This window comes from Xiphophorus hellerii, chromosome 11 (genome assembly GCF_003331165.1).
Source record: "Xiphophorus hellerii strain 12219 chromosome 11, Xiphophorus_hellerii-4.1, whole genome shotgun sequence".
Classification (NCBI taxonomy): Eukaryota; Metazoa; Chordata; class Actinopteri; order Cyprinodontiformes; family Poeciliidae; genus Xiphophorus; species Xiphophorus hellerii.
Genome location: NC_045682.1, coordinates 5460120 through 5486606, shown reverse-complemented (window position 1 = coordinate 5486606; position 26487 = coordinate 5460120). Strand labels below are relative to the sequence as shown.

The 26487-nt window shown below is 40.3% G+C and overlaps 1 protein-coding gene across 1 annotated transcript in view; it reads left to right on the top strand.

The window, feature by feature from the left end:
* Positions 1–25578, top strand: part of tlcd3a (TLC domain containing 3A) — a 32240-nt gene extending 6662 nt beyond the window's left edge. Inside the window, exons 2-5 of the mRNA XM_032576658.1 lie at positions 1732–1818; positions 3507–3726; positions 13885–13980; positions 16250–25578. Of these exons, the coding sequence (XP_032432549.1) occupies positions 1732–1818; positions 3507–3726; positions 13885–13980; positions 16250–16528 (682 nt within the window). The 3' untranslated portion in view covers positions 16529–25578. The remainder of the gene's footprint in view (positions 1–1731; positions 1819–3506; positions 3727–13884; positions 13981–16249) is intronic.
* Positions 25579–26487: the final 909 nt, after the last annotated feature.

Genomic DNA, 26487 nt, shown 5'->3' with positions numbered 1-26487 from the left:
TGAGGTCGTTATGTTAGCAGAATGAGGCAGTAAAGTGGGCAGAACGAGGTCGTATCGTTGGCGGAACGAAGTCATATCGTTGGCGGAACGAGGTCGTATCGTTGGCGGAACGAGGTCGTATCGTTGGCGGAACGAGGTCGTATCGTTGGGGGAACGAGGTCGTATCGTTGGGGGAACGAGGTCGTGTCTTTGGGGGAACGAGGTCGTGTCTTTGGGGGAACGAGGTCGTGTCTTTGGGGGAACGAGGTCGTGTCTTTGGGGGAACGAGGTCGTGTCTTTGGGGGAACGAGGTCGTGTCGTTGGCGGAACGAGGTCGTATCGTTGGCGGAACGAGGTCGTGTCTTTGGGGGAACGAGGTCGTGTCTTTGGGGGAATGAGGTCGTATCGTTGGGGGAACGAGGTCGTGTCTTTGGGGGAACGAGGTCGTGTCTTTGGGGGAACGAGGTCGTGTCTTTGGGGGAACGAGGTCGTATTGTTGGCAGAACGAGGTGTGTCGTTGGCAGAACGAGTTCGTAAAATTATACTCCAACACAAAATGTAACATAAAATTCTACAAGCTTTTTCTTATTAAAATAACTTTTTCTCAGAATATTAAGATGTTTTTCTAGTAAAGTTATATTTATTCTGCTAATATTACGACTGTACCTGTAATAAAAAATTTTGCTGATATTCCATTATACAGTACAAGACACAGAAGGGATGTTTGAAATAAAAACCACTTGTACAATGTTTTCTGAAAGAAATATTTTGAAAGGAAAGTGAGAAAAAAAAGCTCTTATCTAAATGTGAGCTTTAATTTTAAGCTGTACCAGTAAAGCCAGTTCCCCTCATCAATGTGCGTTTGTTATGCACATCCATCAGAGGAAATCATTATTCAACAAAGTGTTGTGTAAACGGAGCTATTACAGCTCCAGAGCGGGGAGGGGGGATTAAATGAAATGTTTTCAGATTTTAAAGGAGCTTAGTGTCGGTGCTGCCAAGCTGGAGCGCCGCCAGCAGCAGAGCCGGTCCCAGCTGAAGCTCCCATTCACAGCCTGGTGATGTAACCAGAGGTCCTGCTCCGACACCACCCGCCTTCATCCTGCTGCTCTGTCCCTTCATCGCTGGCTTCCCAGAGGTCATAGAGCTGGTTAAAGACGCAACCTCTCCTGGGTCACCGCTCTGGGCAAAGAGGGAGGAAACGCTAATACAATGCTATCCTAAGTTATGCTATGCTAAGAGTGGCCTACATCTTGACCTCTGTCCACTTTATGAAGCTTTGGTTACAGCAGAGCAGTCCCCATTATATTTAAAATCTGTGTGCTTCAGAATCATGCTAAAATCTGTATAAAACTCCCAAATTTAACTGTGAAATTGAAATGTGCAGAAACCCTGATTTCTGAAGATTTCCCTGAGTTTTAATGTTTGTACCATAAACATATAAAAACTTGTGGCACCTGGAGCTCATCCGTCCTGCTGGACACCAAAGGAGAACTTCCTGTTAGCTAATTCCTCCGTTATAAACTGACTGATTAATATTATAATATTAAACGCTGGTCATTTATTGACAGTTGACCAGCTGCTTGTTCAGAGTCTATGAACTTTGACCCGGAAAACGTGAACCGTTAGAAATGGTCTGATGCACAGATGTTCCCTGGAGGCCATCTTGTCTGGAGCATTAATTATTATTAAAGTTATTATATATTTTTTCAGGTGATGATGATGGTGATGAACTGATGTCTTTCTTTGCAGACTGGTGTCCTCCATCCACGCTGTCATGGCAACAACAGCGGGGATCGTCGTCGTTTCCTCATGCAGCAACAACATCATTTATGACAGGTCAGATTTTATTCTTATAGTCCTTGTAGCTCAAATTTAATTTTCTTCCAGCATGTTTTAGTGGGGATGTTTGGAGACATTACAAGCAATAAATATCTTACATTCAGTACTTGGCTTTACTTTGGATAAATAGATGCTAACAGCTAGTCTGAGGGAAACTGTTTTTAAAAACATTTAATCTCCACATAAATGAGTATTTACATAATAGTAACAGTTAGCTTTTATTTAATCAGAACAATGGCTGTTTTAATTTTAATAGATACACTTGAGTCTTTCTTTGTTTATTTTCTTTTGTTTCTTTCTGTCTTTGTTTAGTTCCATCATTCATTCTTTGTTTCTTTCTTACTGTCTTGTTTTTGTCATTTCTCTCGCTTCTCTCGCAAGAAAGAACATATTGATGATTGAACATATTTAGATTTTATTAAAAAAGATGAAAATTATTGACACCCTTCCTACTAATCAGTGGATAATCACCAATCAAAGCCTTGTATTAAGCTTCTCTAAAATCCAGTTTGGTTTGGGACAAGCGTTTTTGTTTTTATATAAACCACACAGATAAATATCCATTCATGGTGAGATATTATTGTGATAACAATAAAATGTTGATGGAAAAAACCATTTATTACACATTCTTAGGTTTAACTGAAAATTCTGTGCCATGTAGTTGCATAAAAAAGAAGTAATACATTTTTTTAAAAATCATAATTTATATTGTTTTCAGAATAGCGCTACAGAATATCATGATGAAATTCCCAGTCCATATTTCATGCCCTTAGTAGCAACCAAGAGAAATAATTTGGTACAAACAAGAGTCTTCATGGACCTGCTATTGGCTGAGGTGTGTGTTAGCGTAGCGCTGGCCTCTCTGTGGTTCAGGAAAGTGTGATACTAGGCTAAAGTTTAATCCCACTGAGTCAGCAGCCGGACCAAGCAGTCCCAGTTTCAGCCTGCTAATCCTCCCCCCTCCCCATATTAAATCCTCAGCGCTGCTCAGTTCAGTGATGCTCGTTGAGCCTGGAGCTTATCAGATCCATGCTCCACACGAACGGCCCAGAGTCGGTACCTGTCCTTTGGTTGGGACGCTTCGCCTCGTCTGGTGGATGTAATGAAACGGGCCTCATTAAATCTGACTTGGTTTATTTACCTGAACCCGTTTTCCTGATCTGTGGAACATCAACAGCATCTGTGCCAGAACGCAGCCTGTGGTTTATATAAGATGTCTTAACGGGATCCAGGGTTCCTTCACAGAATGGGAACATCTGGGTTCACTTCAGTGTTTCCTGCTTTGGAGAAGCAGAGTATAAGAAGTCAGGGGGAAATATTAGTATTTCCAGGCTTTATTGTCTATTCAGTTCACTAAATGCTGTCCTTCCATCTTTCCTACCTTGAACTGTTGTTAGACTTATAGGAGCCCTGCCCTGCCCTGCTGTCTTGATGGCACCCTTAAGGCACAATTAGCAACAGAGGTTTTTCCAGCTCATGCAGTCTGTTTTCCATTCAGATCTCTTTGGCCGGTTTCTGCTTTTAATCTTCTTCCTCTAAGTTTCAGAGCTAAAGAACTAAGTGAAAGGTCAAAGGTTGTCATTTTTATTCAGTTCTGTTTTCTTAATGAACCACTACGTTACTCTGAACATGAACCTACCTGCTGATTCTGCTGGTTTTCTATTATATGTCCAATTTCTCCTCAGGCACTGGCTGGCCACCTATTTCGTCATTTGGTACGGCGTCCCCTATATGACGTACGACATCTTCGCCATGTACCTCAGCCACTACTACCGCTACCACGTCAAGGGCCACGAGGACTACAAGCAGCACTCGCTGAAGACCATCAACTCCTTCGTCCGGAGAGAGTTTCTGCTGGTGCTGCACCACATCGCGCTGCTCACCATCCTGCTGCCTATCACACTGGTACGGAGGGGTGGAGAGGGGTCCTGAGACAGCAGTGATGAGGCCAGTAGTTCAGGCCAACAATTAAAAAAGCTGGATGCAGGCAGGCAGGCAGCAGCAGCTCGGCTGGTGATAAATCTGCAGCTTGACGCATCAGGATTAGATGTTGCTGACACACCAGGAAGCACCTAGAGAGGAGAAAACGTCCAAACAGGCCCAGAAAGTCAGAAAACACCACAAACACATGAATTTAAACTCATAAAACTCAAAGTTTCCAACATGAGTTTGTACATTTTGGTGATTCACACATTAATAGAACAAAAGTATGTTTTCAGCAGAATCTATCTATCTCTATCTCTATCTCTATCTCTCTCTCTATATATATATTTGTTTATTTTTTTTTACATACTACAGTTCCACCCAGAACCTTTGTATTCATGCGTTTCTGGTACATCCATAAATCTGACACACAAGCTGCATGATCTGCTGACAGCAGTGATGGATGAAAATCTCATTTTTTAAAATTATATAGTTTTTGATTAAATTGGGATTAATTAGACCCTGAAATTAACTCAATTAACATTTTAATGTACTCCCAACACTAATTACATGCAAATCTACATAAACTTAGCATTATTATTGTAATCCAACAAATAAGTTAGCTGCTAGCTCTTCTGCATATCGCCAACAACTAAAAATACTAACTTATAACTAGATGTGTGCGGTTAACAACGGTCGCCAACTTAGCAACTTCATCATTACATTTATCAACTTTTCAGACAATAAAATTTGAATCGGCTGGTCAGTCTTTTTGAAACATCAATGATTGGTCGACGCTTAGCACCATTCAATCAGGATGAAGGGAGATCATAGTTGATTGTTTTCTATTGTTTTGAAAAGCCGTCTACGAAGGTTCTCCTGATGTTTCCATGTAGGAGAGAGAAAGTTATCCACTGAATGTGATCAGGTGGTTAGAAAACTTGATCAACAGTCCTGAGGTTGATGATTACTTCTGATGAGTAAAAGTCATGTGATTTTTCCTGCCAGTAACCCATTAATGCAGGAGCTCTGATGCGTTGCAGTGCAGTGGTTTCAAATCAATCCACGCATAAAGCTGCATTACCTCCTAATGATTGCTTAAGTGGCAGCAGAAAATAGACCCAAAACTCAATGTCATGGATTAGCTAGGAGGTACCGTGGGTCTGGCCGGCCCGGGTGAAAATAAGGCGGACGCGGCCTGGAACAAGGAGGCGACTAAAAATAGCAGAAGCATCACTTTGAATGCAGACTTTAGATCTGATGGCAGAACTCATCCCTGCTTTTATTACTGCTCATCTGTTTCTGTTCTGAGATACTCAGCTGAGATGAAAATGAAATTAACTGAGTTAGTTTGGTTTTTAGACTGTCTAGTGCGCTTTGATCCAACTCCAGTCCATTTGTCTAAAAAGTCTGGGTTCGTTTGGGGAGATGTGAATGTGTAGTTGAACTCTGCTGCAGACAAAAAAGAACTTCAAATTTCGGTCTGGGTTCAGTTTAAGTGAACTCTAGTTTGGTTTGAATGCACATGAGAACGCCAAGCGGGCCGGAGACCGCTCCAAAAGCGGGAAGTGGACTACAGCGCAGGGCATTCTGGGTAACTGCAACTATAAAAAACGTACTAGCCTAGCGCTAGCATGGGAAATGGCTCGTGGTTTTTAGCTAAAGACTAAAGAGAAATCCTCCAACCACTAACATCGCGATAAACAATAAATCAATTAATCGTACGATAAATTAAAACTATCGACGTCATTTTAATTATCGGCATTATCGTCTCTTCCAGTCTTTTTCTCTTTCTGTTGATGACACTGAAGGCTCAACTCCGGTGCTCTCCACTGACCCTCCTTCCTCATTTCCTTCGTGTAAAGCCCAGCGCACACTACACGATCTTAGAGCTGTCGGCCAATTGTCGGCCCATTTTCAAAACCTGACAGACCACACATTAGCCGACAGAAATCCTAGGTATAACGGTTCGATCGGGTTCGTTCCTGCCGTGTGGTGTCCAACAATGGGCACAAAATAATGGCTACAAGTCCAGTGAACTAATTTTAAAACCAGGCATTAATCAATGCTTTACTACAATCTACCTGCAATGCATGTAACTAGTGTCAGCGTAAAGTCCTGACTGAATGAAAATCATTAGAACCTATTTACGTCACGTAACGAAGAACAGCTGAAAAGTTACCGGGTTTATCAACTGCGCTAGCAATTTCGCTCCAACTCCTCTCCTTGTCATTTCTATATTCTTTACATGTTAAATAAACATTAATGTTGTTTCCACATATCATCTCCAATGTCCGCAACTTCAGGTTGCGCTGTGTCAGCTGTTTGGGATTCCCTCCGTAATTTCCCCTCAGAAAGCAGGAGGAGAATTTGCGCTTTCTGATTGGCTACCTGTCACATTCAACAAGCTGCGTTAACTCTGTCAGTCGGGGAAAACCCCTGATTTGGATCAGAGCGGCAACGACGATCTACCGTAACACACCACACACTACAGGATGATCGGTTATGAAATCGCAAGATTGTCGTAAGGGGAAAAATCGGGGCAAAAAATCATGTAGTGTGAACTATTGCATCAGGTAGTCGATGTGCCCATTTTCTCTATTTAAATCTAATTATTACTGAAGGGCAACATAATATACAGACTTCATAATCTGCACTCTTTTGGTTGAATGCAGTATTTATTTCCACTTTGGAAATAAATTTATGTTGGTTTAGTTTTTATTCACGTACATTTTTTGTTAATGGAGACTGAGAATCCATTTTATTTTTGTTTTTGGTTGTTTTGTTTATTTTGTTTATCAGTTCCAGTGTTAAGTGTTCTTTTGAAAATAAAGTGTATCTAACTTTGGCAGGAAATCGCATGAATTATTACGTCATTTTCATTAAATCAGTGTAAAAAGGTCTTCAAACAATATTATCGTTTATTGCAATAATTTTTGAAACAATTAATCACTCAGCAAAATTTGTTATCGTGACAGGCCTACTGACGACTCCTTTTTAGTTTCCATTTTGTGAAGAAGGAAGTTGCGCTCAGTGTCTTCTTCAGAGGTTCTTGGTGCAGCGCCCCACAAGGGAGGAGGGGAACAGGTTGCTCAAAGGGTTTGGTTGGTTTGACTCGGAGTAGAGAGAAGGAACCACAGCAGCTGGAGATGAACAGATGCTGCCGTTAAGTTTCACTTTCTGCTCTTCAACAGACATTTCTCCTCTCCAGTCAACTGTATAACCAGACTGTCCTGCAGGTTGAACATTTGCTTGAATAAATGACCCGATATTATTCTGATCACGTCTCTTTCCGTTAATGATTCAGTAATTGAATCATGTAACCGTGACTGTTGGACCTGTTGGTTTTCTGTTTAGCCACTACACCTCGCAGTGAATTATTCATCATGCAGGAAGATCATTTCTACTAAAACCAGCGGCTAATCTGGGCACTTGTCGCTTATAAAATCCATCTTTATGGATCCATCTTTATGGATTTTATGAGGTAATTTAAGAGATTGATCAGAACTGCCTTCATGTTTATCCTGACGGCCGGGCAGGTTGGTGGTCCAGGTGGAAACCAGGCCTTTGTTAGCAGTCGGTGCTCTCGGATCACATTACCCTACATTATTCAGCTCCAGCTGCAGTTGGCCTCTCCGTTTGAAACGCTCCTCCCCGTTCTTTGTTTCTACTCCTGTTTCCTCACTCATCAGCTTCATGCCAGTTTGGCCACAAAGTCCCACTCTGAGGCGAGGGGAACGTGCTGGGATGAATGGAAACCTCCCAGTATGGAGAACACCGAGCACACGTCCCGGAACTGAATACTGGAAAACATTTCGGAGGAACTGGAGCAATCAGACGATCATTTATATGCTTAAATTCATTTAGTTGAACTTGTTTATTTTGCAAATAATAAACAACCAAAAAAATGACGACCTGTATGAATTATAGTTGCTTATTTTACATAATGTAAGATAAAATACTCAGAAAAGACAGAAAACTAAATTTATCATCTTTATTAGAACAATAAAAAAAAAATTTATTGAAGATTTTAAGAGGAAGCTGGTCCAAACCACCCTGGTCATGTGAAAAAGTCATCACAACCTCATTGAATAATAAATCGGCGCTAATTAACAACAGTTTTTAGAAAATTAAGTTCAGTTTCCATCAGGATGTTCAGTCTTGACTGTCAGACCAGAAGAAATCTCTTCATTAGAACCAGACTGGCAGCATGAAGTAGGCTGAAAGGTTGCAAGAAGCAGGGAGGCCTGCTTCCAGTTTGGAGAGAACCTTTCTCCTGGTTCCAGGTGTTTTTTCAGCAGCTGACGCCTCTGCAGTTGGTTTCCTGATCCTCATCGGCTCTCAGGTTGATGCTGAATCTCATTTGTGTGGCAGAAAATTTGAATGATTCCCTGAGCAGATGGAGCATCTGATGGGAACCACAGATAATCCATTGTTACCAGCGGCTGTAGGCAAATCACAGGCGTTTATGTCTCAGGTGGAAAAGTATTTACACCCTAAACTGTTTCTGTTTTGCTTTTCTCCATCACATTTTAACTTCTTCTGAACAAACAGAAAAGCTGTTTATAGATAATGATTTTCATTTATTAAGAATTTAAAGCTCTAAAGCAACCTGGTGCTAATAGGAATGTTAGCACACGCTACGCTGGTCTTCAGTAGAAATGGAGTGGTTAAGGTCACATCAACATATCGTAATTAAATTAAAGGATTTAAGTCTGCACTTTAACCAGGCCACTCTAGGGATGTTTTCACCAGTAGATTTGGTTCAAATTTAGACCAAAAATTATTTAATTCTGTAAAGAACAAGTCACACTGGAACTGGAATACATTTTAAATATCCAAAATAAAGCACAATAACCAAAAACCATAAAAAGAATGGAAATACACTGTGTTCCAAATTATTATGCAAATTGGATTTATGTGTCATAAGATTGAATTTTTTGTTGTGCTATTACATTTATAAATGCTGTTGTGTGTCAGGGCTCTTTGAATCACTATAATTTCAGAGAGCTGGTTGATTAGTTTGTTTAATGAGCTCAATTAAAGAAAATCCACTGAAGAAGGATGTTCCACATTATTAAGCAGGCCACAGGTTTCAAGCTATATGGGAAAGACAAAGGATTTCTCTGCTGACGAAAATCATCAGATAGTGTAGTGTCATATGACAAGGTATGAAAACATTAGATATTTAAAGAAAACTGAAGTGTTGTCCTACTGTGAAGAGGTTTGTGGCAGATTCAGAACAAAGATGGTTTGTACAGATAAAGGCAAAATGAGGAAGGTTTCTGTTAGACAAATTCATCGGATTAAGAGAGCAGCTGTTAAAATGCTCTTACAAAGCAGCAAACAGTTATTTGAGGCTGCTGGAGCCTCTGGAACCTCAAGGTGGAGGATCCTCCAGAGGCTTGTGGTGCATCAACCTACTATTGGGCCCCTAACCAGAGCTCACAAGCAGAAACGGTGGCAGTGGGCCCAGCCGTACATGAAGATTAATTTTCAAACAGACTTGTTCACTGATGACTGTTGTGCAACCCTGGATGGTCCAGATGGACGCAGTAGTGGATTGGTGGTGGATGGCCACCACATCACAACACGGCTGTGACGTCAGCAAGGAGGTGATGGAGTCATTTTATGGGCTAAAATCATGGGGAGAGAGAGAGAGAGCTGGTCGACCCCTTCAGAGTCCATGAAGGTGTGAAAATGACCTCAGCAAAGTATATGGACTTTCTGACTTCACCACTTTCTTTCATGGATCAAAAAGAAGAGCCGTACCTTCAGTAGCAAAATCATCTTCATGCATGACAATGAATGCTGCAAGGAATACCACTGTGTCATTGGCTGCTATGGGCATGAAAGGGGAGAAACTCATGGTGTGACATCTGACCTTAACCCTATTGAGAACCTTTGGAGTTTCCTCAAGCAGAAGATTTGAGGGTGGAATGCAGTTCATATCAAACCAGCAGCTCTGGGAAGGTATTCTGACATCCTGCAAAGAAATTCAAGCAGAAATTTTCCACAAACTCACAAGTTCAATGGATGCAAGAATTGTGCTGTGATATCAAAGAAGGTTCAATGTTAACATGTAACTTGGTCTGTTAAGATGTTTTTGATTGAAATAGCTTTTGATTTTAGTATATGTGACCACTTAATGCTGCACATTCATAGAATGACCGTTTGCAGTTCTTATAATCTTATAATCCATAAAATATTTAGAAAATCTGCTGTGCATAATAATTTAGAACAGTGCATTTTGAGTTTTTTATTTTTGAAAGAAATCCTGTTCTCATGGGGAGCTTTGTTCAGTAAAATATGATTTATACTGTAATAGTTCATGACTTGAAAATTATACTGACCATCATTTGCATTGAGCATTTAGGAAAATCTGAGAAAATATCACTTGCATAATAATTTGGAACACTGTGTAAAAACCAAAACCAAATATAACAAACAAACCATAAATAAAATGGATTATGATTTAAAAAATATCAATCATTAGAATTAAAATGATCATGTTCATCTTAATGTACTATGCAATTAATTGATTAATTAACCCTCTGATGCATGAATTATGATCCTTTGTGTCAGAATTTTTTTTCCATTTTTTAAAATTCTTTTCTTAAGGCATTAAAAAGGTAGGAACATTTTTTTGTAAAAATCTTTTTTTTTTATTTTTATTTTTTTTATGTGATCAATTGTAATTTTGTCCAAATACAAAGTTGTTATTTGAAAAATACATCAGTAGTATTGTTCCTTAGGGGTTATCTGATGTCACAATATTTTTTTTTACTTGCAAGAGTCGTCTACAGTAGAAGGAGGGACCGGGTCGGTACTCATGCTTTTTTGTCTGTCGGCCATATTGTATTTAACAAAAATAATTTCTTGCATTTGCAGCTGATGGCCAGTAGTTGATGGTATATTTTATGATGCATTAGTGTCCACTTCAGTGGTCTGTGTGCATTTATAACATAAAAATCCACAGGAAGCACAAGAAAATGGCTTTTAGATAGCTGTCCACTGTAGTGACCACTATGCATGAAAGGGTTAATTTATTGCGACAGGTTTAGATAGGCCTCTGTGTTCTTTTGGGTCAGCAGAGGTTCCGGCCTTCAAACTCTTCCATTTTTGTCTCTTTCTTATTGAATCATGACCTTTGACCTAAACTAGGTCAGTGAGGCTTGCAGGACTTCAGATTTTATTCTGGATGCGTCGTCGATGAGACAAAGAGAGATTCTGCTGGCTTGGTGTGTGGATTCTGGTTCTACTGAGGTTCTCTGGACTTCCAGAACCTTCCACTTGGTTCTGTAATCTGATGGACGTCACAGATTTTCTTCTGTTGTTGAATTCCTTTGGTTTGGGACCAGATGTGTTGCTTTTCTGGATCTCTAGGCCTACTTCCTGCTGCCAGACAGGTTCTGATCCAGTGATTCCTTCATGTGCCTGCTAGAATTAAACCCAACATTGAGGTTTAGTCCAATTATATAAGCGATATATACTTTCCCATACTGGGCCAGGTTGATTTGAGATACTTTTTTCTCTTTTATTTAAATGATGTAAAAGCAGATTTATTGTATATTCACTTACTGTGATATATTTCTCAGTTCTGCCTCAGCAGTCTCCAGGCGGATCGGTAGGCGCCTCTGGTGGTTGGGCCTCTGGTGACAGATGGTGAAGCCTGGCCTGCAGGCTCATGGTTTATTAATCCAGCCCAGCTGCAGACGGGCTTGTCTTTTGTTTTCAGGCTCTTTATCCACCTGGTCTGACTCACCTGTTCTGGGGGCGGCGTCAGTCACCGCTGCTCAATATTTGAAAGCTTCATTCATTACTTATAACCGGGACGCCACGCCGTCCCACCCGCCTGGAGCTGGCTCCGCTGTGGATGTGTTGCCGTTTTAGTGAAATTCAAAACAAATGCAACATTGAATAAAACCTGATTATTATTATTGTTATGTCTTTTCTTGGGTAGTAGTATAGACGTCACTGTGTCATTAGAGCGTAAATTTTATTGATCTGAGTATGTATTATACTATTATCATTATCATTATGAGACCAGGAAATGGTCTCAAAACAACAGTATTACTGTTTATTCCAATAACGGAACAACTTATCGTCCATCAAAATTTGTTATTGTGACCGGCCTTGTTGCCACACCGATTATACCCCCACAAACACAAATACTGCTCTTGAAAATAATCCCAGTATTTGTAAAACACTTACAGAAAACCAGTCTCACAAAGAAGTGTGATTTATATTACTAAAACTTCACACAGTAACTGTATTTAATCATACGTTTACATTTATTGATGCTTTTATTAAATAAACGGTGGTGGAAATACTAAAACTAACAATTGAAGCTATATAGACAGGTTTGGGACGTTTTAAACATCATTAACTGGAATTTATTGTAACAACGATGAATCAAGATTCTTATGAGTTTACTACGATAAATGATAAACGATATAAAACAGCCATGCACAAATACCTGAGACTCGGTCTAAAAACACTTATAAAAATCAAACAGATTAATTCACAACACAAGGCAATAAAAGTGAAAAAGTTCAAAGGGGGTGTGACACTTTTTTTTTTTTTTTTTACATTCATATTTTTAATATTTTTATTGATCAGATCGGACTCACTGCACGCTTCGGTTGGTGGAACAAAAATAACGTTATAATGCCTTTACCTTCAGTTTATTAGCAAAACTGAGAACGTGAGATGTTTAAACACCCACAGCCCTCATGGTTGTGACCCCCATCCTACAGATAACGAGTTGGCCACCATTGAGGCCATTTTAAGGTTCTGGTCTCTAGAATATTAAAAACTGCAAAAAATATTTTTTTTAAATTTCCCTTTTTAGAATAAAAACCCGAGAGAACCCTAGTTTTAGTTCTGTGTCAGCTGCAGCGTTTATTTGCCTGTAGAAGGAAAACTAAGGAGCAACGAGTCGGGACTTGATGTTCTGACTGCAGAGGGATTTATCTCTGAACGTCGGCCCGATTGAACCGGTTCAGCTGCTGCTAACAGGACTAACGCCACCGCAGGTTGGGTTTATTGGTTAAAGCTACAAACTGTGGATCCTACAAGAACTGTTTAAATTTCTCAACACAGCAAAAACACAGAATGTCACTTCCAATGACATCTTCAGCATCAGAAGTCTTCATTCCACTTCTACGTCTCCTCAAACAAAGTCATAGTGGACCTGGAGCGTAGCTTGGGTTCATTGTTCTGTAAGAAGGACATTTTCTCCTGGTATTAAATCATCTGGTTCCGCAAACGATGCCACTGCGCCTCCACCATGCTTCATTCTTCCCCCAGACAGTCAACGGTTCTGCTGTCGATCCACAGAACAGATCAGCTGAGTAAGATGAACCTGGCCTTCCTTTGGTCTTACTCACCACCGGCCTCAAACTCAAACTATTCCCTCGCTCCCTCCGAGCGGTACAGCACAGGCCGGTGCGGTTCAGTGTTTCCCAGTCTCTCTACTGGTCCACATGCTGGTGCTTCAGCCAATCCGTCTACCGGTTCGTTCAACAATTTACCGGTTTGCAAATTTTTTTCTTGCAACTCTGATGGTCTGGATGGAAACTCCCCTTCGTTCCTCAGAACAACGGTCCGTCTACCGGTCCGTGTTTCTCTGTGTTTGGTGTTTGTCTTTTTGTGTCATTCTCTAACAGTTACAACGCCACCGATTGGCTTGGCAAACCCACCACATCGCGCTTCATCCTGTTTTGTAAATGCAAATTTTCTTTCTTAATTGTTAACAAAAATGTAGCTTGTTTGTCGGACTGCTGTGGTATCATGAAAAAATCCAGGATTTAGTTTTCAATTTGGACAAATCCTTTTCAGATTAGTTGAATATAACTCTTAAAACTGTTCTCCAGTAATTTAATTTAAACACGTAAGCTTTCTGTCCTAGTAGCACGATGTTTGTATCTGACTGAAATGAAGTGAATGTTTGTTGTTTTTCTACTTATTTCCACAAGGAACTAAAAACTAAACCCAGATGGCAGCATTTCACTAAAATCTCAGTTAAAGAAATCTGAAGTAGCTTTAACTGTTCCTCCATGAAAAAAAAGGCAGATCAGATGGTGATTATTGGTAAAGTTTGGTAGGAAACGGTTTTATTGTCTCTGTTTGTCTCAGTTCTTCAGGAAGGACCAGGGGGATTTCTTCATCGGCTGCTTGTTCCTGACGGAGCTCAGCACGCCCTTCGTCTCCCTGGGGAAGATCCTCATCCAGGTGAGACGCACGCTAACGCTAACGCTAACTCCTGTTTTCTGGGAGTACAGCCAGCTACTGGTGGAATTGTAAAAAGGTTCAGAGGTGGTTTAGTATTTATTTAAAAAGGTTTGTTTTCTTCAGGTGAACAGAACTGATTTGGGATTTTTTTTTATTGGTCAATACATGAGTTATTGGTTATGTTTGTTTATTAATCTGAGTGTAAAGGTAAAAAGGGCTAATCTGGGATTTTAAAATGTATAATAATAATGTTGGAGCAGGTGGAAACTTAAAGAGAGTTTAAACTGATTGATGCTTCAGATATTTTCCAGACTCAAAATGAAAATTAGACCTAAATATTAACAGATTGTCAAACATTTGATGCGTTTTATTTTGAAGCTGCTGACTTCCTGGTTTGCCCCACCGACAGGAAGTGATGCAAGCTCTCCAGCTCTGGTCTTCTGCTGAGGCGGGCCGATCGTTTCCCCTCAGGGCCTGATGAGGAGCTGTGATTATTGCTGAGGGACGAATTATTCACCTCTGAATATGATTTACTTCAGCTGCTGAAACGGAACCAGAAAAACAAACATAACGAGTTTTATTTTTAATCAGAACCATACAGCAGCGGTCCAGTCAAAGGTTCTGTCTGTTCAGAGCAACAACAGACCAACGAAAGCTTCAGCCTTCCTAGGAATCTGAACATTTATGCAGAACTTTAACTGAAAACTCGATTATATTGATTATTTTGACATTAAATAAAATTTCTCTCCATATATTTGAAGAGGAGTTTGGCCTGGAAAGGTGTATGTAAACTTCTGGTTCCAGCTATATTTCAGCAGCACAAGAAATATCTGAACTCGGTCCAGTGAGAGGTTCTGATCCGGTCCAGTGAGAGGTTCTGATTTCTGTAAGCCCAGTGAATCCTTCAGATCTCTGCTGACTTCTAGTGTCGGCAGGAGGAACTGCGGTGCTGCTGCTCCAGTCGGATCAGAACCATCAGAACCAAGCAAACGTGTTTACCGGGTCGTTTGGTTCTGGTCAGTTGACTTCCTGTTGTGTCTGGATCGGCAGGAAGTTCCCTCCTTTCGTCAGAACCATGAAGCTCATTGGGTTCCTGCAGGTCTGGGGGTTTAACTAGAAGAAACATGAAAAAATTCAGAGACTTAAACCCGATCCAACCTTCCTCCAAGACGTTTTTCCTTCTGCTAAACTTTCTATTAGTACGCTGAGATACACAGGGATCTGTCTTTCTTCGGGGTTTTTTATTGTTTTTTTTGTCTTGATTTCTTTTTCTTAATATTATTTCTCTTGATTTTCTCATTCTTGATTTCTGTTTTGATTTCTTTCTTGATTTTATTAATTTTGTTTTCTGAATTTCCTTTTTCTTTGATTTATTTCTCTTGTTTAATTTCTCTTTTCTTCTGTTTTGATTTTTACTTTGATTTTCATTTTGTTCTTTCTTTCTCTTTCTTTCTATTTTTCCCTCCTTTCTCCTTTTTCTGTCTTTCCTGATCAGAATCTGTTTCTTTAAATTTGGACATCAGAGGCTGAAATGAATATTTCTCATAAACGATGAAAACTCGATGATTCATCTTTAATTTGGACCTCGGGGTTTGATGATGTCAGCTGAGTTTCCTTTAAAAGCATCGTTACATCCAACGATCCCGACCCGACCTGGCCCGGTTCTGACTAATAGAACCTCTGGCCGGGTCGGCTCATTAAAACACATCGACGTTCCCCACATGTTGGCGCTCATTATCCAGATTTCCTCCTGCAGCTCTGATGGATGGAAACTCTCACAACAACAGAGCAACCAAAACCGACCCGACCCCGGGTCATCAGGATGATAAGAAAGCTTCATCAGAACTTCAGAACATCAAAACGAAGCTTCTGTTAACGAGTGGAGGGTTCTGATGCAACGAGTCCAACATTAATTAAAGCAAAATTAATCTGAATGTATCTAAAAGTTTCTGTTTTTTAATAAATTACATTAACAGTGAAACTCCGCTGTACCTCTTTCTACCACATTTTATCCTTCCACTAAACTTTCTATCAGTAAGCTTGTATAGACTGGGTTCCTAGGCAGTTTGGAAACATCTGGAATTAGATAATGATGCGGCACCACTTCCTGTTTAAACCTAACTATTCAAAGTCAAGCTTTGTGTTGTGTTTAAGGACCCAAAATAAAGTGGTAGTTTTCAGTTTTCATCCATATATTTTATGATCAGGTCATCTGCTGGTTGAATTTTGACGGCTTCCTCTTCCTCCTCTCCCTCCTCCGCCCCTCCAGCTGAGCCTACAGGAGTGCTGGCTGCATAAGGCCAACGGCGGCATGGTGCTGCTGACCTTCTTCATGTGCCGCATCGCCCTCTTCCCCTTCATGTACTGGATGTACGGCCGTCACTACGGCATCCCGCTGCACGCCGTTCCCTTCCACCTGCCACTCGCCACCAACCTGGGTAACTGCTGCATCCTGGCGCCGCAGCTCTACTGGTTTGTGCTGCTGGTGAGGAAGGGCTACCGGCTGTACCTGCGGAGCCGCAGGCCGCCGCCCGCCAAGGAGGATTGATGCTGCGGCTGCGCTAACTGGACCCGTTACGGTACTGTAGTTCACCAGGACTGCCTGCTCTCTGTCGCTCCTCCTGGGCCTCCATACTCCAACTCCTCTGTAACAAAGCTGTTGCCTGAAGGACCTCTCACTCTGTCTGATTTTACTGCACTCTGAAGAAAGGTCACATTCACCTCACTGGGAGCAGGAGGCGGAGCTTCCTGGAGACTTTCTCTGATCTTTCACTCCTGCTGTTTGTACAGCTGCTGCTGATGGAGAGGTTTGTTACGGCGCTAACTGCTAGCCGCTAGTGGTTGGTGGTTATGTTACAGCTCTGATGTCACGTCTCCTGGGAGCGCCTCATCCACATTTAAATCTGTTACAAATCTGCATTAATATTCCAACTACACTGTTTATTTTGAAACTTTATTGGGGCGATTAAACGTTTCTGAAATTTCAGGGTGGCAGAAGTTTCAAGGGCTTATTTTTAGGATCTGATTTCATCGTTAAAATCGGAAACGGATTGGATCATCCAGGAGTTTTTTTTTATTTACTGCTGTGTGATTTTTCTAATGTGAATTTCCTTTTTCATTGCATAATCTCAGTTTAGGTTACACTGGAGGAGAGCGGGGTTAGAGCAGCTGGGAAGAGGCAGGATGATGGCTCAGGGTCTGGTCCAGTAAGGCTAATGCTAGCTTCTTAGCTGGACTTATTGTCCAGAAACCCAGTTTATTAACAAAAAGAAACAATTCAGCATGCCACCTTTATTGGGTCATCACAAAACTTCAAAAGCCACATTTACTTAGTTATTTTTTCCTCACTTTTTCCTTTTCTTTTTTTACATTTTTTTCTTTTCTCCTTTTTTTAAATCTTTTCCTCTTTTTTTCCCCCCCAACAGTTTCATTAAGTCCAGAAAAATGTAACACTAAAATATTCAAACCGGCCAATCACGTGTACAGATGGGCTGACCAATGAGCCGTCAGGGGGCGGGGCTTGCAGTGTGGCTGTAGCAGAGGCTCACTCTGCTCTCAGCTGAACCATTTAAACATTCAGACTCTGTTTTTCTGCACCACCTCAGTTCAAATCAGCTGTTTGAGGTTTTGTTTGAACCGTGTTGGGCCTCAGGCCCGGACATGTCGCCCTGCTAGCGAGGCTGATATCAGGAGGTCAGAGGTCAGCCTCTCAGTGGGATCCATCAGTATATGTGAACTTCTTTACAAGTGGCTGCCTAAAGCACTTCACATTAACGACTGTATATGAAGATTTAAAGATTGAAATCATGTTTTATTTTAGCTTGAAGACAGTTTGCTAACTCAAAGTGAACCTGCTGAACATGAGGACCATTCCCTCATCCTGGTAGATATTTATCTGAAAGATAATCAACACTTATTGATTAGTTTTAGTTTGTTGTCTATATCATTAAAATATCTATAGAAAAGCTAATTATATTTCACATCTAGGGTTTGCAGTCATGAAGACTTTGTGTGTCAGATGATTTTATTGTTTCCTGTAACTTCTCTATGCAACAGAGGCCTCTGCAGCGCCGCAGTCAGCCGTAACGAAGTCATCCCTTGACATAAAGATCCAACGCTACGTTTCTAACTTCCCCGTCTGGTTGGTCAGATTTAAAGCTGTAGGGTCATTATTGAAAACCGGATCAGGATTAATGCACTAGGCTGCGTTCACACAGCAGGTCTGGATTCTAAACTCCCATTTTTAATGTTTGTGCGGCCATTCATGACACTAATTAAATACAACCGTAATCAGATTTCTGTGTGAGCGGTTTGTGACACCATAATGAAGAAGAACGTAGTCGTCTTCCTGCAGCGCTCTGTCTACGGCAGTAAAGATGGCCGCTGCACTCTGGATGGGTTTTAAAGTTATTCAGAGCTGACAATATGGCCACCAGATCAGAACCAGATCACATCAGCTGATAAACAGAAAGCCCAGCTCACAGCAACGGCCTTTAGTGGAGCATTGACTGCGGCTTCTGACCCGGTTCTGTTTGGACGTGGAGTCAGACCAGGAGTGGTGGCGTTGGGCTGTGATGCGTTCACTGACTCAGACTGATTTCATCACTTCATTATTGTTATTATCATTTTCAGCTGTTGTTTACGTCCAGATTTGCTGCCTGGATTCTTCTGGTCAAGTAAATTTCTGATAAAATGCGACACGACCGTTCAAACTGCAGACGTTTTGAAAACTACCGGATTCAATTTAGTTTCACGTCTGGAAGTGGAGCGGATCTGAACGGGGCCGTTCAGGCTGCTGTGGAAAAAGTCCGATTTGGGTCGTAGTCACCTGCTGTGTGAACGTATGAGACACTACGGATAACAAGGTGGGGAAGGTTCTGGTTTAGTGTCGGCTCTTCCGGTTCTGGACCAGTGAAGGTCGAACCACTTCCTCTGGATTAGTGGGGGGAATCGGTCCGGATGGATGAGGTGAGGCCTGTTGCTCCGATCTGTTAACAGTCGGCTTCCTGGACCCAGCCTTGGGGGTGGAGTAGAGCGTCTCCTTGCTGGGAACTCTTTGCTCTCTTAGGATGTCTTTCCACCTGATAGTCCAGTAGATTCAGTTCTGTTGGAACCAAAACTTCACCATCTGATCCATCTCCAGCTGCTGTGGTTCTCTGGTTCTTGGTTGGTCGCTTGGAGACTGCAGCTAGCTTAAAGCTGCTGCTGGAAGTTCCAACCTTCATCCATAGTCAGCTGATTTCTGGGCCGGTCTTTGCCTGGTGCAGAACCGTGAAGCAGGCCTAACCAGATCTGACTCCATCTTCAGTGATTATCCAGCATTTCTAACACTGGCCTCAGTGATATAAGCTAGCAGAGCAAGCTACGTTATAGCAGAGCATTGGACTAAGTTGAGTCAGGAAGTGCTTTGCTGTTGTCTGAATTACTGATGGGATCAATCAAAGTTCTGATCGCTTCGTGGTTTTATTTCCTCCACCCACAAGCTAACAGAACTTGGACACTTCAGTGTTTCAGGTCATCAAACCAGGTTTTATATCAGACAAAGAGAAACGGAGTAAAAACAACCAATTCATTAGGACCTGTCTGACAGCTTGAAGTAGGCGAATCACTTCCAATCTGAAGAAATTTGAGATACAGACTATAAATAAACATCCAGCAGTCTGGAAAGAGTTACAGAACCATCTAGAAGGTTCTGAGTTTCCAGAGAACCTCAGTAGAACCGGGATCCACACATGGAGAACCTTCCCAGGAAAGGCTAAGGTACCAAAATGGCTCCAGGAAAACATCAAGGACTCATCCAGGAGGTCCAAAAGAACCCACAACAAAAGTTTTATGACACATTGGCTGGAACCATAGCTTCTCCCTCAGTTAAGGTCAGAGGTCACAACTGCACAATAAGAAAGAGAAACTGGGCAAAAATGGCTTCCATGGGAGCGATCTAACCACTGCTGATCCAAAACAGCACAAAGACTAATCCTGATGTGATATTTCTGGAAGGTTTTGGTTTCGTTACGTCTGGATTAAAACCTCAGCCTTTCCGAACCATCCCTACATTCAAACACGGTGGTGGGGGCATCATGATGTGGGACTGCTTCGCTGCTGCAGGACTTGGTGGATGGAATCATGAGTTCTGCTGTTTGTCCGACCGTCAGTCAGGTTGTGATCTTAAACTCTGTAACGTCTCAAAAACCAAAACGATGGTTTTGGAGTGGCCTAGTCAAAGTCCAGACATGGCGTAACACTTTAGCACGCCCTCAAACAGATTAATCCAGCTAGAAAACCCTCCAGTGTCTGAATTAAATGAATTCAGTAAAGCAGTGAGGGTCAAAGAGACTCGAGAACACCTGGTGGAACCAGCAGTTTGGAGGTTTGGGGTGTGGATACTGTCCCCAGCGGACCGGTCGGGTTTCCTTTGTCTCACATTATGTCTGGTCTGGTGATCTGAATCGTTAGAGTCTCTTTAATGTGCTAAAGCGTTCCTCCAGATCATTCCCTTCTTCTCATTCGCTGGAGCCAGTCAGGTTAGAGTCCTCTGCTGCCCCCTGGTGGCGGGACTCATCCCTCCAGCCGCATGTTTTCCTCCATCCAGCTTCCATAAAACGTGCGGAAGAACAGGAATATGTTGCTGCTTCATTAATACATATTCTGAGGTTTTAATAAACCAGATACCTCAAACATTAATTATTCCTTGTTTTGCTTTTAAGGTGAATCTTATCTGTTCTGAGAGCAGAAACCAGAACTTAAAGAAGTTAATCAACCCATAAAAAAATCTGAGCCTCACATCTTAAATCGAATACATGTAGCATTTTTATTTTAAAGCATTTTAATTTGTTTTTACTGTTAATGTATTTGTGAACATATTAAGCATATCTTTATTTGTATGGCAAGTCATTAGTATCAAAAGTAAATCATAAATAACAGGATAGAGCATTTTAACCAATTCAACTCACCTTACCAGCTATTTTTAAAACACAAAGCATTATTAATCTTTAACAGGAATGTGTTTATTTCTTATTTAGTACACTACTGAAGTTTTCAGTTTTGTTTTATAACTTGAACTTATGTTTTAGTGATTCTAAACTTGTAGTGATCGATTAAAATACCCTAAAATCCAGGAGGAAAGCGCTAAAAAAACCCTTCTTGTTAATAAAATATGCAGAAAGCCCCATTAGGTCACTGTTGCTAAATAAACCCCCACCCCCCCCAAAAACAAAGTTTGATTTGAACAGGGGTGTCCAAACCTTTTGTCACTGGAATCTAAAGTACTCACAGGCCAAAAATAAAAATAAGTAAATAGATTTTGTTTTTTTCGGTTTGTGGGAAAGGGATTTTATTCAATATATAGGCAAAAACTTTAAAAGGATTTTATTATAAGAAAGGAATCTGGTTTCCAAATTATTTTTGGCTCAATTGAAGCCAAAAATAATTTATTCTCAGTTATAAAAGCAGAATTTGGGTCACTTTATTTCAAAAATGATTATGTTTAGCCTAATTTAATAAATTAAATAACAGCTGGTTTAGGTGCAGGAAATTTTCTGGATAAATGTTGTTCTACTCTTGATAAAAACCTGGAAATTAAAAGACAAATATTTTGCATTGTACTGAACATTTTCCATTGTTAAAATAGTATGTCCGTATTAATTTTACCTTGGTTAAACATATAACAATGGACACCCCCAATGCATTAACATGCAGATTATTTTTATACCAACGGCTTGCCATATATCCAGCTCATCAAAAGCTTTCAGTAATAATCCAGAACTTTTTTAGATCCATAAATTACAGTCCTAAGTAAACCAAAGAGTCCCGTTACAGCGAGAATATAAAGACAGATTTTTACTTTCAGTAAACTGAACTGACCTTCAGTCTGTTTAACTTTATTTTTAGCATCTAGCCGTAAAAATACAGACTTCTATTAAAGTTTTATATTATAAATTCTATTTTTCATTTTGGAAAATGGAGTTAGGCTGCAAAAACAATTCACCAGGATCTTCTAAATATTAGTGGACGTAGTTTAGACTTGCAGGACCACTTTATTAGGTACACCTGTTTTACTGCTTCCCAACACAAAGCTGCTGATCTACTGGGATTTTCACCTACAGCCCTTTATCCTGTTGGTTTATCAGCTGACTTCTACCATAAAAGAAGACTTCTTTAGAAAACACAAATGTGAATTTGATTTATTCAACTTGTTTAAAAGACAGCGATCCAAATTCAGTTTTTATGTCTGACAATAGGCTGAACGTTTCTCTAACTGCATATTTTGATTTTCAGAATGTGAAAAGGTCTTAAGTTTTTTATCTACAAATATTTAAGCTTCCCCTTTCTGTTTTCAAAAAAACATAAAATGAACTGACTTTTGTTTTCTCATTTAATCAAAACAAAACACTGTAGTTTTTTGTGGTTTTAGAATTTTGTTTTGACTTAACAATTTTGTAAATAAGTTTGGAGACTCCTGTCCGACTGAATCTGTGTACCACAGCATGTAGGAGGTTCTGATGGGGGGGGCGGTACCTAATAAAGTGGCCATTTATGCCTCTGTTTCTACTTAGCGGTAGAAACTGATGATGTTTTGTCAGTTTTGTCCCCAAAAATCTACCCATAGCGTGTCGTTCCTGACCCGCCTTCGGTTGTAGGTCAATAGGTCAACAGTCCGGTCCGGTTAGGGCGCAGTACTTCGATCAGTGGTCAGAAAAACATTGCAGATTTGTCATCGTACTAAGAAGAAACTGAGCACAACTTCCTTCTTCACCAAATGAAAACAGTGGATTTTAATTCATACATTCCTAATTAGCCAACATAATTAGCGCATGCTAATTTTCAGAACTGCTGAGTCATTTCACGCTCAAAGCTGGCATGTCGATTAGCTAGGTGAGACTTCCTTGCTAATGGTTTAACAAATTTAACAAAAGTTTGTTTCTGACATACAGTAACAATAAAAATGATTTATTAACTTCAGTGTGTCTGAATAAACTTTAGAGCCACTAATCAACAGAATATAATGACGTTAACGGCCCCAAGCTACATATTTATGACCAAAATCTCAAAACAGTTGACCCACTTTACAATAATGCTTAATGCTCAGTAAATAGCCAGGATACATTTATAAATCACCAATAAGAAGCTTTAAGACTATTTCTACTAATTCAGACAGAACTATTTTTAAACTAAATTACTTTGAAAAGTAATTTATTATTTATTAGACTTTAATAATGGTACTCCTGTCTTGAAAGCAGTGAAATTTAATAAACTAAATTTTTTGCTGTTCCGTTGAGCTGTAAGTTGCTCCGCGCCTTCAAATGAAAAGAATTAGTAAGGTACGACTGGAGCGGGTTTAAATTCTGTGATTTTTTTACTAAATTAAACCAGAAAACATTAAATTTAAGTCCAGGAAATTGTTTACTTTTTCATTTTCTAAAAGGATAAAAATCAAGAGTCGATGTGGTTTCTTTGGCCTTCAGACCAGGATGCCAAACGAACCGTTTTTAATTGTTTTTTTACTTTTAAGAAAATCAATTGAGTATCCAGAAACCAGGCGGTCATTTTCCTCAATGAAGAACCAGAAGCTATAAAGATATAAAACCAGACGTTAGGATGATGTTTTGTTTGCCATAAAATAATAAAAACTGATTTGAAAACTTGAATTAACCCTGTTTTTATGCCGTTCTGCATGAGGTTGTGGGTCATTTGCACTACAATGTTGTCACAGGGAACAGAGAGAGGACGCTGTGCTGGTCAGAACATTTCAGCCTAAAACTAACAGACAAAACATGCAGCTAATTTAGATTAACGCTAGGGGGCAGCAAATCACATGCTGGGCCACCAGCTGCAGCATCTCATCTGGTTTTTAGTAGAACAAGAACGTTTTTAGTAAAATTTATGCGTAAAAACATTAAGTTTTGTAGTAAAATCCTGCTAACACATGTATGTTATAGAAAAGGAGTTAAAACCTACAGGGTTTTAGTATAAAACATGCAGGTTTTATGTGTACTGCAGCTTGGATCCAGTAATTTATTATAATTGAGTTTTTTAGTAATTTGATCAGAGCCGGGCTGGAAGGGGCCTTTCAGAGTTTGGATGGGGCCAACATCTCGCATGTCACCACTAGGGGTCAGCACTGACTCTGCTTGCTGGTTTTGCTCTTATTTTTAAAATTCAATCAGCTCCACATAGAGGACCTTGGAGACGAGGTTTATTCCTCACTTATTTATCAGATATTTAGATTTTCAACACAAATTCACCCACATTAAAGTGTTTTAGGTTAATTAATGTGGACTATTTGAGGCATTTATACAGATTCAGAGCATGAAAACATGGAACCCATCGCTTTATGACAGCTGCCATATTTATTAAGCTAAATCATGTTCCTCACCTGTTGCTTTTATGACAGTTTTTACATTTATCAGAGTGTTTAAATCTGAAGTTTGAGTTGGAGCGGCTGACGGTTTCTCCGTCAACCTTGACCGGATCGTCCGGTCAGAACTTTCCCATTCCTCAGAAAAATCCTTCATGTGGCTCAATAAAAAATAAATATCAGAGTGAAGCTTTTCCTGGGGCTGAATTTGATCTGTTGACTGAACCGAACTTGGTCTCCGGTGCCTTGTGAAATATTTGATATTTATATCTACAAAACAGAGTTTAAAGAGCTAAGTTGGCAGGCCGTGTTTACAGGTTGTGGCTGTGTTTATAATATTCTTTATTTTAAATTAAAGTTTGCAGAAATGAGGCTCATTAAAGTCAACTTTAGTTTTTAACTCATAAATATCTGATGTAATGAGGTGAAAATCTTTATTTTCTAGTTTTGCAACTTCTAACTGGTCGTTCAGATAATTTCTTTCTATTGCTCGAGGTTTAAATTTTGGTTTCATTTGCTGTGTCTGTTGTTTAGTACAGAGGTGTCCAAAGTGTGGCTGGTGGGCCGTTTGTGGCCCTCAGAATCAGTTTGTTCGGTCCAAAATTCAAAACTGGTGAATTTTTTTATTTATTTTTTTTAGAAAAGATTTTAGATTTTAACCGAAGGAGGTAAAACACAAACCAACCATGCTTTTTGCTTTTATTTAAATCTCAAACGTCCAGTGAATTTTACTGAAAAAAATCTGGAAAAGACAATAAAGCAGAAAATAAAAATACGTAAAATAAAACTGGAATGAGGCTGTTCTGTTTGTTCACAACCTGACCTAACATATAGTTCAGTTTGAGTTTTTGTCATTTAAATTTGGTCAGGATTGGCCCTGGAGTTCATCAGGGCGGACAGTTTGGACCCCTCTGCGTTAGTGTTTTGACGTTTGGAGTTCAGGCGTGACTCTGCTGTCCATATCACTCCGTTTTCCTGACCGATTTGAACGCAGCGCCCTCACAACCTTCAACACTTCCTGCCCCACTTATTTTTGATAACACTCAAATTTTGCCATACATATACAGAATCTATCTCAGACTTAACGCATCTGTTCCGGTTTTTTTGTAGCGTGACTTTTTTCGGGGAAACTTTTCCTACCTGAAATGTGACTCAGCTGTTTTCTGAGACGAAGCGGAGTTATGTGCTGTAGCTTGTGAAATGAGAGCACCCCTTTAAAATCCAATAAATTTGATTTGATAGACTGTTTGCTGTCGGCTTCGTATCTGTACTGTGTTCGACGTTTTCCAGAGTTTATATGAAAAATTAGCACCTATTTAACTATGTTTCTATAAGTTTACAGCATCTAAAAATGTTCAGGCTTCCTGAACATTCCTGTAACGGAACCACAAACCTTATTTTTCCTAAGTGTCGTCAAATCATCCAAGTGTCTTCATCAAGTCTTTGAGGCCAGGAAGGAGCTCCAGTAGCGGTCAGTATCGCAACGAATCTGAAGAGGCCTCTGGCTGAAGACTGTTAGCATGTCATACTAATGAGGATGGAGGGAAAGGAAGGAAACAAGGTTGGATAAGAGGAAGTGACCAAGGAAGGTAGAAGATGAAGGTGTTAAGGAAAGGAAAAAAGGAAGGATGGATGAAAGAAAATAGGGGACGAAAAAAGATGTGAAAGGAAGTGAGAAATTAAACAGTTTAGAGGAAGGACACAAGGAAGGAAGGCTGGACAGTGGAGAGCAGCGAGGGGGAAAGGAAGGACCTAAAGCAGGAAACGACGAAAGAAGAAAAGAAAGAAGGAATGGAGGTAGAGAACAAGGATGTCAGTCTGGCTTCTTCTGGACCAAATTCCAGATTTTTCCAGACTGGGACGGAAACCTGGAGGACGTCCAACGAGACGACGGAAGACATGATGGAGCTTTTAGTTGTGAAAAACCTTTCAGAAGAAAAGCTCTGGAATAAACAGAAACATTTCCAGGTAACTTCAATCATCTCTGCTGTGAAGACCCAGGATTAAACTGATCCCCTCTCACACACACACACACACACACACACGCACACACACACACACACACACACACGCACACACACACACACACACATACACACCCCTCCACCCCCAGATGAAGTGGCAGCTGAGGGACACACAAACATCTGAATAAT